Source organism: Rhinolophus ferrumequinum, chromosome 24, assembly GCF_004115265.2.
Source record: "Rhinolophus ferrumequinum isolate MPI-CBG mRhiFer1 chromosome 24, mRhiFer1_v1.p, whole genome shotgun sequence".
In the NCBI taxonomy this organism is placed as follows: Eukaryota; Metazoa; Chordata; class Mammalia; order Chiroptera; family Rhinolophidae; genus Rhinolophus; species Rhinolophus ferrumequinum.
Genome location: NC_046307.1, coordinates 16,890,732 through 16,905,872, shown reverse-complemented (window position 1 = coordinate 16,905,872; position 15,141 = coordinate 16,890,732). Strand labels below are relative to the sequence as shown.

At 48.8% G+C, this 15,141-nt stretch overlaps 1 protein-coding gene across 7 annotated transcripts in view; it reads right to left on the bottom strand.

Annotated features, from left to right (window-relative positions):
- The window catches only part of ARHGAP26 (Rho GTPase activating protein 26), a 399,917-nt gene that overhangs the window by 296,795 nt on the left and 87,981 nt on the right, over positions 1 to 15,141 (bottom strand). For all 7 annotated transcript variants that reach the window (XM_033095952.1, XM_033095957.1, XM_033095958.1 and 4 more), the window contains 2 exons: positions 5,476 to 5,571; positions 3,857 to 3,918 (listed from right to left, as the gene is read on the bottom strand). In XM_033095952.1, coding sequence (XP_032951843.1) covers positions 3,857 to 3,918; positions 5,476 to 5,571 — 158 coding nt within the window. The remainder of the gene's footprint in view (positions 1 to 3,856; positions 3,919 to 5,475; positions 5,572 to 15,141) is intronic.

Below are 15,141 nucleotides of genomic sequence, written 5' to 3'. Positions count from 1 at the left end.
ACACCAACCTTGTAAACGCTCACTTGTCCACCACTAGCCCCAAAACACAGAAGAGCTGAAACAAAGGAGCACTCAAATAGTTTTCAAGGACTAAATGAATGAATGAATGAATGATTTCTTGATTGGCTGCCAACAATGTGAGCATGAGCAAAACATTTAACCTCTCAGGGCTCCAATTTCCTCGTCCACAAAATGAGCGGGCTAGATTGTTCCAGTTCTAAGATTCCATGGTCTTTTCTAAAGCAGTACAATATTTTACAATCTTTCCTCTTAAGTCATTCAAAGCTCACTCGTTGCTCAACTAATTATTTCAGGAATCTCACTGCAACAAAGCATTATTTTCCTAAACCACATGCATATCCATCGCAATGAAACCAACAAAGTAAATGCCAGAAGCCACAGATGGACATAGCAAAGAACTAACTGGACAAAGTGAGGGACAGAAGGTGGCAGACCTCCAAATTTATTGCCATTTGCCTTTTTGTCAATTTTGAGAGCAAGCCACACTCGAGTGTTGCAACGTTGTTTAACTTGCTTGATTTTTATTGTTATTTGATGTGGCTTAATTGGCTCACTTGTTCAAGTCTCCCATAAATCAAGGGCAAGTCTCGGGAGCTCACAGTGGTGTGCTGAGCCCCCTAATGCTTCTCAGCTTCAGCCTCATGTTAGGCTCACTTGGGAAGCTTTAAAGAATCCCTATGTCCAGGCCACACTCCAGACCGATTAAATCAGAACCACTGTACTTTGTCCCAGGCATCAGCATTTTTTAAGCGCACGTTGTTCCAACGGGCATCCATGATTGAGAACCCAGCCCTAAGTAGATGCTACATATCGAAAAGCAGTATCTGCTCCCCTGGGAAGCAGTGTGCCCAAGCCCTTGTCCCAGTGCTTCTACTGCTTGCTGTCAGCCTTCAACAGATAAGACCTTCGCTTCCTTATCTGTCAAAGGCCAACTACAGAGGTGAGGGATGAAGTGTGTCTGGGTCTAAGATTCTATGACTGAAATTTCCACTCAGTTCCGAGCACTGCGTTGATACTGGGGGCACATTAGCCCATTCCCGGCCCTTCAAGACCTCATGCTTACTATGGGACACGTGCAGTGATTACCAGGACACACCGCGGTGAAGGCAGAATCAGAGGCATGAACTGGACATTAATACAAAGGCCGGGCAAATGTCCCAGGGAGTCAGGGAAGGCTTCCCAGAGAAGGTGCAGCTTGGCTCTAAGCTGAGCGGCACTGATGATGAAGGTGTCACAGGGCGAGGAGGTGGGGAAGGGCCTCGCGATGGCCAGATACTCAGATGCAGACGGTAGAAACTCAATTCTCTGACATTAATACTAAAATTGCAGAGGCAAGCTGAAAAGGATAATCCAGTCATTGTTCCCTTACCCCAGGCCACAGCAATCTGCAGGGTATTCATCCTGATTTGCTCACCACACCCCTTTCGCCCTCCCCCACTCCAAATACTGACTCAGCCAAGAGTCAGGCTCAAAAAAATCACTTCCCCTTCTCAGGCACTAGCACCCGTACAAACACACAAGCTCTCCTCTGCCTGCACCCACCAGCAAGCCTGCTGTTGGCGCTGCCACCACCTTCCGATGCTCGTTCAGGAACCCAGCAACGAGCAACCAAGGAAAACAGTGTCTATACACAGGGCAGAAGGTGAGAGGCTTCTTCTCTGTTTGGAGTTTTAAAGAAATGCCCACATTCCTTGGTATAACACACAGCTGGGTTTGGATCCAGACCATGCCACTTAGTAGCTTTGTAATCGCGGACACATTACTTAACCTCTGTAAACCCCGAGACCGTCATCTGGACAACAGGATGAAATCGGCACCACCTCACGGAGTCATCATGAGGGGAAAACAGAAAATGTGTGGCTACAGAATGCCTCGTAGATGCTATGGATTTACCTGTGCCCTCCCAAAATTCCTATGTTCAAGCGCTAACCCGTTAAATTAATTAAAACAAGGAGGCCACAAGGCAGGTGGCGCTCATGCCTTAGCAGCCTCCATAAGCAAACCAAAACCTAAGCCTGTGATGCCTCAAGCTGAAGAAATCGAAACCTACCACAAACCCATCACAAACAACCAGCCTGGCCCACAAAAGGCAACCGCTTAAGAGACAGCCAGCGACATCATTTCCTTGCTTGGCTTCCACATCTTCTGTATAAAACTCTCTCCCCTAGCTCCTGTTGGGAGAGCACCCCTCACCATGTCTGGGGTATTGCTGCCCCACTGGAATTGATTTTTGCTCAAATAAACTCTTAGAAATGTAATATGCCTCAGTTTGCTTGTAACACCCTAATGTGATAGTACTTGGAGAAGGGGCCTTCTGGAAGGTGATTAGGTCAGAAGGGCAGTGTCCTCATGACGGGGTTAGTGCCCTTATAAGAGACAGGGCGGCTTCCCCACCCTTTCTGTGCCACGGGAGGAAGCAGCAAGGCGGGGGCATCTGCAAGCCAGGAGGAGGGCCGCACCAGGGGCCACACCCGCCAGCCCCTTGATCTTGGACTCCCAGCCTCCAGAACTGAGAAATAATTGTTTGTTGTTTAAGCCTCCCAGTTGATGGTATTTTGGCAGCCCGCGCTAACTAAGACGAGAACCGTCGTCTCAAACCATCCATTCTAAGTATGGAAAGAGAAGAAAAATGTTCATGAACGGACTCTTTCCCAGGCCTCTGGCGCACTGCTTCCTAGTGAGAAGCCCTTCTGGGGGCAAATCAGCATGCAGCCCGCAGGGGGTTCAACTCAGGCCTCGGGCCTGACGTCTCAGGGATACAGGGAAGATGCAAAAGAACTTGTGGATGTGGAATCCCTCCGCTGTTAACACTGAACCATATCAGAATTCATTCTAATACAAAAGACATCTCTTAAGAACCTGGAGATCAGCACTTGATTCTTGAATTTGCACAGTGCCTCTCTTTGAAAAACTTCTTAGAGCTACCATGGCTTAGTCAGTACTCACCTACTGGGTGCCTACGAGGCGGCAGGCACTGAGTTAGGTGCTTTGGAATTAAAAGTGAAGGAGTTTTAAAGAAATGCCCACATTCCTTGGTATAACACACAGCTGGGTTTGGATCCAGACCATGCCACTTAGTAGCTGTGTAATCGCGGACACATTACTTAACCTCTGTAAACCCCGAGACCGTCATCTGGACAACGGGATGAAATCGGCACCACCTCACGGAGTCATCATGAGGGGAAAACAGAAAATGTGTGGCTACAGAATGCCTCGTAGATGCTATGGACTTACCTGTGCCCTCCCAAAATTCCTATGTTCAAGCGCTAACCCGTTAAATTAATTAAAACAAGGAGGCCACGAGGCAGGTGGCGCTCATGCCTTAGCAGCCTCCATAAGCAAACCAAAACCTAAGCCTGTGATGCCTCAAGTTGAAGAAATCGAAACCTACCACAAACCCATCACAAACAACCAGCCTGGCCCACAAAAGGCAACCTGTGGACCCTGCCGTCCAGAAGCTATTGGATGAGTTCATCAAGGTGGAGGGCGGGGCTTGCTGAGGGGGGCACCTTCATTCCCATCCTGCGGGAGTCAATCTAAGACCCTGAAGAGTTACATAATTCTAAAGATCCACCCGGAAGTTATATGCCTTACGTATACACCTCAGAGTGACTCTTTAGGAGGACAATGAAGTCATTCTCGAGGTATCCAAGTACACATGTCCTTTATCATTTACAAATGGCTTCAAACACTGCAAAGATGAGAAGAGAAGGCTTGTTCAAGAGCCCAAATGCACTCAAGTGGCAGAGCATGGACGCGAACCCAGTTCTCTGACAACAAATCCCGTGCTCCCGTGCACACCGTCGGGGACCCAGAGCAGCCCAGCTGTACTCACCATCCGCATCCGCTCGTCTTCAAGATTCCTGAGAACAGTGGCAAACTCCTGCAAAGATCTTGCTGGAAGAGAAAGGGGCCATGAGATGGATGAATAATGGGCCTTTGGCAGCCTTTCCAGATACAGCTATCACGTTATGGATTGAAATCCTCTGGCACATGCAAAAGCCTAACGTCAAATGCTACCCAATGCTCCCCTTATCTTTTAATCATTAACCATTAAGGATGACCCAGAAATGCAAGTTAATTCTAGCTGGCACTCTAGCCAGGGAAGGATTTCCTTCAAGGAAAAGACCAGCCTGTTCCTGAGAGGACCCAGAATTGATGAGATGCTGGCTGGCTCCCAAGCCTCAGGCTGGAAGGGGCAGAGTTCCGCTTAAGAGTTGAAAGATTTCCTGCCCAGGATTCGACCTCCTCAACCTTTGTTGTGGGGCTGCGTCAGAACCCAACCTTTTCTTTGGCACTAGAACAAAACAAACAGGGCTGCTGGCACTGGAAGCCCGTCTCTGGCTTCTCTTGGGTTCCTCCTGGGTCCCCAAGCCACTTATTAATGCAATACAGCCTGCAGCAAGGCGGTCAGATGGGGATGGTCTCCTAGAATTATTCCCAAAGGCAGCAGGCATTAAGTACAAGAGCCCTGAGGATATGTGGGACTTTGTGTAACGTTGGGAAAAGCATCCATATATTCAGGATTTACAATGACATGTTTTCACTGCTCTCAGCTCTCTCTCAGCTGCCTTTGCTCATCCCCAGACCTTGGTGCTTTGCATGGCAACAGGGACTCATTCAATATAACTTTAATTAATTCAGTATAACTTTCTCAATTCTTGCTCACTTCAGGGAGTCAACCAAGAGGCCCAATGTAAGAATACAGTGCAATGACTAGGCTCTGGCAAAGAAAGGTGTCTTGACATTGCAAAGCCTCTGTGCTCAGTGTTGCCTACAAAAGAAGGTGACGGTGAAGCGTGCAGCAGCACAGCGACGTGATAAATAGTAGCCTCACCCTCAGCCTCCTGTGAAGGATACAAAAGGGAGCCGTGGGGACCCCTGTGAGCTAGACACTGAGGCCCTCTCCCACTTGAAGGCAGCAGCAGCTACAAAGCCCCAGCCAACTGTTGCCAGGCCAGAATGTGGGGCCAGCTGATTAGATTCTCCAATTTTCAAAGAAGCTGGAAAACTGGAACATTAGGATGAATTCAGTTCATATGGTAACTCAATTTAAAAACTGAGTGTCAGAGAAAACATGGCTGCATTCTGATCTCGGTCCCTGAGCGAGCATTTGCCATCTCTTATCTAATTCTTCCCTCATCTACCTGCGTTCTGCCTTTGCTCTAAGTTCCTAGTACTATGGCTGGGGGAAGAAGAGCACAACAGCCAAGCAGAACACTGAGGGAAGAGGCAAGGCCCACTGCAAACCTTCAAGCTTTCTCCTGCCAGCAGGAGGGTGCGCAATCCCAGAACGCTAAGAAGAAGCCTTGAGCAGCCGCGGGTCCCTGCTCCTCCCTTAACTCTGCCCCCGCCACCCTTCCTATGACTTCTTCATTCATGACACTTCGATTCTTCCTCTCCGTGACCCCGCGAGGACACTGGCAGTTGTGATAAATGGCAGTTATGACTTACCTATACACATTTCATCATCTGTTTCTGCGTCTCCTATGCACTGAAATTTAAATTCATTTAAGGAATCTGCAAATTTCCTCTTCGCTGAAGACAAATCTAGCAAGAAAAAGAATGAAAAACATTAATTACTGAAATAAACTGGCTTTCATATTTGCTGCACTTTTGGGTCCTTCTACTACTATAACAGCCAGCAGATTGGTTCCTGAGTCCATTTCAAATCACACACACATAAAAAAAAAGTAGACTCAGCACAGTAAGTACTTATTTATAACCCAAAATACTGATTTGCTTTAGAAGTTAATGTTTCTGTTACATTTGAGTTAACAACTCCGGTCCTATCTAACAATTTTGGTCCCATTGCGAATTCCTCCAGCTACGCAGCGAGTTCTGGCATCTCCATTTGACACAGGTGGGAACCCACTTGCCGAAGGAGGGCAGAGAGAAAGCATGGGTCAGAGATGACATTAGCATCTAGAGCGCTGAGGATAGACTCTGTCACTGACCCCCCCTGTGGTCAGTGAAGGTGCCCCCATGGTGGACTCGACAATACCTTCCCCTGGTCCAACTCATTGCACAAACTGGAGCCGGGAGAAAGCGCTGGGAACTGCCCCATCTCTCCCGCCACCCCCCGGCCCAGGAACACCTGGACTTCCTCTTCCGACTCAAGTACACGTAAGGATGGAGTTCCCAGAACCCTCTCGGCAGCCCTCATAGACAGAGGGGCTGGCCAGCCTGACAAATTTCCACCTGGACTATTGCCCCGAGTCACCACATTCTGCCACCTCCATGGGAACAAAGCTCTGGCAGTGTTCTGGATTGGGCTGAAAACATACCCCACACATGGTATCTACAGCAAAAGCTCTCGGAGGCCATTGTCAAATTTAAAAAATAAGCTTTCATTTAAGAGAGCAATAAAAGCCAATGATCCTTCCATGAACCCTCAGCTTCTGTGAAGGGTATAAAACCACCAAGGTACCTTACAGCGGCCTGACAGACACGGCTGCTCGGTACAAATGTGCTTAACTTAATTCCACATGCAGCCTTCCTGCAGATTAGGTTAATCACCCAAATTACCCTCAACCATGTTTTCCTCATTGAAGGGGAAATGGCATTATGTTCAAATTCCCAGAGGAGGGAAATATGAGGCATAACTGGCAACAAGGCCTGGCTTTAATAAGATATTGAGGGGAGAAGGGAATGGGGGAATTCTGGCTTCACATGTCAACAGAACCTACTGGAATGAAAGCACCCATGATCCTCAGCACTTCTCTTTTTGAGTTCCCACGTGTGTCCCTTGAGGTCAGAGGTTATGTTTTCTCCATCTCTGGGTGTTGCCCCTGGCAGTGCATCCTGCTCAGTGTGTGCCATTTAATGTGTGTGTGTGTGCGCGTCGGGGGGGACATTGCATACAGATCCTACCCGCATTGTTCAGCTCACCAAGTTGAGTGTTCATTGCAAACAATGGCGCCAGTGAACAAGCCAGGCTGGGCTGTCCTGTTCTTGGGTCTGGACAGTAGCGGCTCCCTGCTCTGGAACAGCCCTCCCAGTAGCTCGGATGACACAGGTCCCAAGCTAACTGTGGCTTTGCAAGGTCCTCTGCTCTACATGCCTCCACTTGGGGAAAAGAAGGACAAATGGGAGCCAGTAGTCTCCAGTCTCTCCCTGGTTCAGTCACTTTCATGGAATGGGGCTTGGCAACAAGTCCAGCGATGCCGGCAGGGGAAGCAAGCATCTCTTCAAACCGGCCAGCCCAGGCTGAGGAGCTCCCTGAGAACACAAATCACACTCCCTGGCAAGTCGAGAAAGGAACAGATGCATCTGTCAGAACAGTGTGCGAAGGAAGGACTCAGGAGAAATGGACGACGTGGTGTCGTGCATGGAATGTGGGCCTGGTGCTGCTCCATCTCGTTTTAGTCAGAATGTTCCCAGGTCAGAACTCACAAGGAAACGCCTGAGCAACGGGTAAGGACAGGGTTGCTTCTTCATCCACCTAAAGATCCCCGTGCCTCCCCAGTAGGGCAAGGAAGTCTCAAGCTAGACAATCTTCTCAACAAAGTGGGGGGAAAAGGCGAAACGTGAGCCGGGCTCGGGAAAGATCCCAGCACACACCTGAAAAGCTGTGCTGCCAGGGGCAGCTGCCAGTGAAGATCAGGCCTGCCTCCCACTGCACCAGGGGGCCTCTGTGGGGACTTCGTGGGGCCTCTTCACAGGAGGGTACACTCACCGAGGAGCAGGGCCTGTGAGCTACGACCAGAAGGTAAGCTGATCTCACTGGCCAGCGGCACACAGAACAAACCTGAGGTGCGACGTGGGCCCCATGAGGCTGGTAGAGACGCTGGCCCCTGAGGGAAGATTAGGTAATGAGCACACTATGGAGTCAATACTGGGCGGGAGGCCCGTTGGGACAGCTGGGTCCACGGAGAATCCCAACTATGGGAATCGGAAAAGGAATTCGCGTCACCATGGGCTTGAATGGCCCAGGCTGGAGGGAGAAACCTCTCATTAAAGGTACAGTGGACACTTCTTGTGCTTGTTCAGATCTACGCCCCAGGCTTTGGGACAGCATCTCAAGCTGGCTCTGGAGAACCTGTCTTCGCCACTTGTACTGCATGGGGTTCTGATTATATGCCGCCCTGGCCCTCCCCACAACCTCCACCGCTTCCTGGGTTCAAGTCTTAACTCCATCATTTATCAGATATGTAACTAACCCTGGGTGAGTCGTAAAGTCTCCCTCATTGCGCCTGACAGTTGCCAGCCCTCCCTAACCCCTCAGGCTGTCAGGAGATCCAGGGAGACTGTCCCGAGAGCTGCAAGGCGGGGCTGGGCTATTCTTCCCTAATCAGTATAGGAATCCTCCAGTAACAGGACCCAGGGAAAGCAGGCCTGACAGTCTGTAATGAAGGAGAGCTCAGAGAAAGAAGACATAAAAGCACACAGCCTCTCAGGAAGGATGTACGACCCGACCAGGTCCTCTGAGCTGAGAGCCTGTACCACGTGAGCACACCAGGCTGCCTCACCCCACTCAGATAAACCTCTCTCCGTGACTTGGGTCAACGGGGTGGACATCCAAAAAACAAACTCCCGACGTCGCTGCTTCTTGCTTGCTTCAACCATAAAGGACTGGCGGCAGCTTGAGTAGATGCTCACCTTGGAGATGCAGCGGCACAGAGAGCCTTTCTGGAGCCTTCCCCGACACACACAGGACCCTAACACGCACATTCCAGGAAGAGGGGAGGAGGAGGAGGAGAGGCTGGTGTTGGTGCTGGCTGTGTGCCGAGCCTCGTGGCACCCTGCTCGTAGCACCCCACTGTTTCATGTTCAGGCAGTGCAAGACGCAGCTTGGCGCCAAGCAGGGTCAATAAGATTTACTTTGCAGAAACAGCTGTTGCAAGAAAGGCAGAAAGAAAGCCGGCCGGAGTGGAGAGAAGTCATAGCTGGCTGCCTCTGGGAAGGACAAGTGTCTGTTTTACAGAATAAGAAGACTGTGCCTCCCAGCGCAGACCCGGCGGGTAAGGTCTGTGGAGCAGCTACAAGTCTGGCCTTGCGAGGGAAGCCGCTCCCAAAGCTGTCCGCTCACTAGGGAACCAGAGGAAAGCGCCTCTCTTCCTGGTGCGACCATGCTCTCTGCCACAGCAGGTACTAATCTGCACCGAGTTTAAGAGAATTTAAGCCAAGTATGTTCTTTTCTTTCGGGAAAACGGGTTTGTCATAATTTTTTAAAAGTTGGATTCTGCATTAATTTATACAAGTTTTACCAGTAATACCACACGTCAAGCCATTTTCTTTTTTTGTACAACTTAACATGCATAGGCGCGCACACACACACGCGGACCCCCACTTAATGACGGGCTCAAGGTAAGCTTACAATTATATTCTCGGTGCACCTAGTGCCTTTCTTTGACCTCCAATGTTACCAAAATTGTATATGACCCCCTTAAAATGTTTTGCTACTCTGTCACATCTCCCTGGACTTAGACACTGAGTACAGATAATAAAGACCAGCTGCCAGGTAAGTACTTGCAACAGGCTTGGCCCCTTGGCTGGTGATTGCACAAGCACACCAAGTCCCCAGGCCTCACAAAGCTCTCCCTTCTCTGAAGGCCAAGTACACTTCCCCTGTGCCTCTTCACCTTGTGTTCGGAATGATTCTGGAACTATCCATGAGTGGTTTCGTGTCATTTTGCATGGGTGCATAGGACATGGCTGGACAAGGAGGCCCTCCCAACCTGGTGCGGTGATCTGATCGGGCACAGCAAATACAGGACGGCTTACGGGTGGGGTGTCTGATACGCCCCAGAACAGGAGACCATGGTGAGAGCTGAGAGGGCATCGGCCCCTTCAGGACTACAGCCTTTCCCCATTCCCAGGTAAACCCAACAACACAAAACCAAATTCTCTCTCCTCTCTTACCTTCTCCCACAGGAACCAAGGAAGGGCCTCTTCCCGAGTCTTCAGTACAATAACAGGCACCACCATTCATCCTGCCACACATGTCACAGTCAGACACCCACATGGCGTCCTTCACAAGTCTGTCTCTTCTGCAGCCTCAGCATCTCAATTCTGCTCACTCCTCCCCCACACGATCAGCAAACCCTAAGCCAAATACCCCACCTGCCTGGATAACTGCACTGCCTCCTCTCTGGTCTCCCCACATCCACCTTCATCCTTCGGTCAGTTCTCCACCCAGTTTTGTCAGCTCCCACGGTGAATCCTGTGATGGGTTCCCAGAGCTCTGAAAACAAAACCCAAAATCCCTCCAAGGCCTGAGACGCCCTGCGGGCTCTGGGCCACCGCCCTCCGTCTATGGGCTCCAGGCGCTCTGGTTTCCGCCGGTTCCTGGAACATGCCCTACTTCTACCTGCAGCCCTCAGCCCAAAATTCCTTCCAGAAGCCTTCCCTCACTTCTCTAACCGGGCCATCTCCTCGACTAGCAAGTTCCCTAGGGGTGAGGATCATGTCCCTTCATGCTCACCACTGGATCCTGAGAACCTATGTCACAGAAAGAACAAAGGGAGAGGGAAGTGGGGCACTCCACTAGTTCGTTACACCTTTCAAAGGTGAAATTCCCAATTCTATTTTTGACAAATGTAAAAAAGCAGGTTACATATGTTAGGAGAAACTTTCCAACTTTTGGACGTCTGGTTGGAGCTGTGTATGTACAAATGCGCTTGCTGTTAACATAAAACCACCTCCCCTGATGCTTCTATTGATGGAGATTCCCACAGAGCTGCAGAGAGCCGTCAGCAAGCTCAGGAAGCAAAACCTGCTCTACACCAAGGGACCAGCAGAAATGAGCGACAAACACGCCAACTGTTAGCCACAACCCTTTTTAGCCCCAGGACGTCCCCAGGCTAAAACAGATGAAGGAAGCATTCCCAGAGACCCTTCTGTTCTCTTCCCCTATATCTGGGCAAGCGGAGAACACATCCAATCAAAAACTGTGCTTGGAGAGGGAGAGGCATTCTCCCTCGTCACCATTTCCCCAAGTCTGCATGTGGCATTTTAAGCCTAGTTCCATTGATTAACTGTAAGAAAAGCAAGACGTTCCCTTGTTAAATGCCATTCTACAGCGTTAACCCCTGCATCTGATGAGCAAACAGAAACAGACCATGTTCAAATCTTACAATAGAACAACATTCCCCCAGAGCCTTCATCTAGTTTCTGTCACGCACAGTCTTACCTGTGGCCACTAGATGGCAATCGCCTGTATCTGAGAAGGTGTGCTAAGACGTAAGGAGAAATGACAGGGAGGGCAGCCTCAAATGCAGGGGTTCACAGCTACAGGGGACACCGTGATGAAGACACCCACAGGAGAAGGGACATATGCAGTAGGCACTCAATCAGAACGGAGGGAGGGGCCCTGCGCCCATGGGGGAGAGCTGCACTAACACATTCAGACGACCTGGGTTTATCTTATCCACTCCGCCTGACACTGGAAGGGACAGGGCTACAGAGATGAAGTCACCGCCAACGTGTCTCTCGCAGTCTCTCAAATCTGGCTGGAGCAGAGTCCGAAAACCCCTCATCTCACCCGAGGACGATATGCCCCCAACCCCATCAGCCATGGCATGTTACACAATGTGCGTTCTGATTATACATCTGTGTGCCTTTTCCTGAGGCCATTTCACCAAAACTGTGTTTCCTAAATGAGCCCACAGCCGGTACTGACTCTGGAGAATTTGTTTTTCCAACCGGAGCGTTAAGGCTAATGAAATTTTCAGAGCTGATTTTTGAAAAAGTCAAACAGAACAAAGAAAGGTGTGTCACCCTTTTCCACATGACGTTTCCAATTCTGTTTACATGGAAACACCCTTCAAGAATAATATGGCACACCCAAACCCACCTTAATATATATCAAAATAACCATAAATATATTATGTATTAATTTATTGGATACTTACTATGTAACACGTACCTACTAAGTATTTTAAGTCATTTCATCCCCATGACCATCCTGAATATGTATTACCCCCATTTTGCAGCTGGGAAAACAGACTCAGAGAGGCGAAATAAGCTCTCCCAGTCACACCGCTAGTGAGTGGCAGTATAAGAAACCGGGTCCCTCTGATTCCAAACTCTTAGCGACTACATGATATTGCCTAATGTACTCACACATTTGAGTATCTGGTATCCATGTACTCAAAGAAATGAATTATACGTTGCATATACTTGAGGAGAACACAAGTTAGAAGGGTCTAATCTGTGTATGTGAGCTTTTTAATTAAGGTAGAACGTGCCAAGGCAATCAGAGAGTAGGAAAAAAATAGCTACAGAAGTGCAGGGTGTTATTCCAGCTGGAGGAGGCCTCTCAAAAAAAAAAAAGAATAGGGAGTGGCATTTGAACTAAACCTTAATAGTTCATTCAGAACTACTTAGATATGTTGCAATGGGAGGTGGTGCAAGGCAGGAGAGACAGGCATGGGAAGGGATTCTAGAAGTAAGGACGGGAAGCAGACGCCGAAGCAGAGGACCTACCCAGATATAGCAGGGATTTAAGCTCCATGGACAAGAAGCAAAACTAGGAAGAGAGGTTAGAATCACACCATGGTAGGACTTGAATGCCAAGCAAAGGAATTTGGACTTCATCCCTAAGGAAATGGGAACCAGATTTTTATGCAGGAGAGAGAGAGACAAGATCAGCTTAAACACTGATTAAGCCTTGCACAAAGAAGCTGGCCCAGAGCGCAGTTTTGGGGTTTCTACTCTGCCTTCCCATCCTGCTTCACTGAGAAAACATGCAGCCACAGTCAAGGGCCTGCTCTCTGTGAGGGGACCAGATGACGCCTCTTTACCTAGACGTTGGTACACAGATCACAGGTCAGCCAGGAGGTAAGGAGAGTCTGAGGGATTCAAAGAAACTAGGAGAGAGCACCCTACTAAAAACTCCCAGTTCAGGTCCAATTAGGAGGGACCAGTGGCATCCTCACCGTATATACATAATTACATATAAATAACGTATACAAAGACATTTGTATTTACAAAGGGCTATATTAGCTTTTCATGATAAGAACACTGAGAGTGTGAGGGGTGGCACTGGATCCTTTATATACGACAGTACATGCCACATAGTAGCTGCTTAATAAACACTGGCCCATTGATGACCGTTATGTTAAGTGATCTGGTCAGTATCAGATCTACGACAAAAACCCAAGCCCTAAAGAGCCCTGTCCCAAATTTGAATCGCTCAGCCCTCACAGCAGAACCGGGGCACAGAGAACTGAGGTGCTGTATTCAGAACACTGACATGCCCATGACACCCAAGACTTTGTAAGACAACAGGTCAAAGCAGGAAAACTCCCTCAAGGAAAACAGTGGTGATTTGCTTAATTAAAACAAAGAAACCTATTTTGAGAGGGACTTATCAAGTGAAGCAGCAAAAAGAAAGGGTATTTCCAGGCCAGTTAATGATCTCGACATTCTCTCTCTCTCTCTCTCTCTCTCTCTCTCTCTCTCTCTCTCACACACACACACACACACACACACACACACACACACAGCTATTCAAGGGCAGTTCAGAGAAGCATGAACTGCATGAACTCTGCAAACCTGGGTTTGAACCCTGGATTAGCTGTAGACTTTGGGCAAACTATTCAACCTTTCCAAGTGTTTGTGTAACTGTGAGGATAATTCGTACCTCACAGGCTTGTTGTGGGAATTCAGAAGGGGGGAAGGAGGACCGTTACAGGAAGAGCAAAGGGTGGCCCTTATATGCTGGTGTTCGGTCTTTCCCACAAGCACAGGCAGAGTGGAAATTTACTTACAGGTTGGAGAGAAGAGAATCCACCAATCTTAATTAGCATTAAAATAAGGAATTTCTGCCTCGCTGATTCACCACACTACTCAAACAACCCCATTCCAGTGAACTACTAAGAACACGCTTGAGTCCCTCAGATGCTTACAAAACCCTGATGCATCTATACATTTAAAATTTCCTCTCACCTCTTGCAGAGAAAAGGAAAGGCAAACACCTAGACTAAATAACACTATTTTTTAATGGCACTGTAACTCAAAGTAGTACGGGTTTCTTCTTGAGAAGTTTATTAAACTCAAGCCGTGCCATGTAAAGGCACTGGGGAAAGAGTGGTGTCATCAAATCCTGTCTGTCAATTGTCTAGGGAAAGAGGCCAGCCTCAGAAGAACAGATGAAAGAAGGAGCCTGAGAAGGTGGTGTCTGTGCTTGGCGCCTAAAATAGGCACGTTTTAGAAAAAAAGAGGAAAAAAGAAAGCAGTGGGGGGCGCATTAAAAGGAGACCCCACAAATGAGATGAAGTATCTGTAGGGAGTCAGTGCAACAGGGCTGGGAAGACCGGAAGGGGCCACGTGGGACAGAGCTGGAGAGAGGTGAGTGCAGGATGAGGACGGTGAGCGTCCTTCCTGGTCAAAACCACACAGCGCTACTCTTACACCCAACGCCAAGCAGAGGAACAGGTGGGGGGAAGGGCAGTTGAGGCTGGCCAGGGCCTCAGACTTGGCTCTTCTGCTTCTGGAATGTCCTATCTTCTTAGAGCAGAGCTTCTCAAACTTTAATGTGTACCCAACCACCCAAGGATCTTGTCCAAATGCTGAGTCTGATTCCCTGGGCCTGGAAGCCAGAGCTTCTGCATTTCTAACGAGTTTCCAGGTGGGGCCAATGCACTGCTGGCCCAGGCCCCACCCTCTCCGACAAGTGCTGGGATTCCCACCCAGGACCTGACAACAAAAGTCACGGTGTCTCTTCCTTCTGGCAGCACTATGCCTAGAGCATACAGGACCCCGTTGCACCGGAAGAATGGATTCCTTGAGAGGACTTCTACTGTTGCAGAAGGAAGAGAATAGAACCTGGAATAAGAACCAGACATGGGCTAAATCCTTGCTCACCCCTCAACTTACTAAACACGTTAACAAATTCTTAACAAGCGTCACAAAGTTTGGCCTTAGAAAATTCATTTGGGAGGTTGGACCACTTAATCTTTAAGGTCCCTTCTTGCTCTAAAATTCCACCCAAAGTATCTTTTCTGTGCCTTATTTTTCTTTTTAATGGTGAGGGTATATAGTGGACAGTCCTACGGGGAGACACACCCACCTCGGTTATTCTCAGGGAGCAGTTTCCAAAAATCTAATTGAGAGAACACAGACTCTGTTAGTCTCAGCAAATAACCATAGCAACTAATACCCCCCAAATAAAAT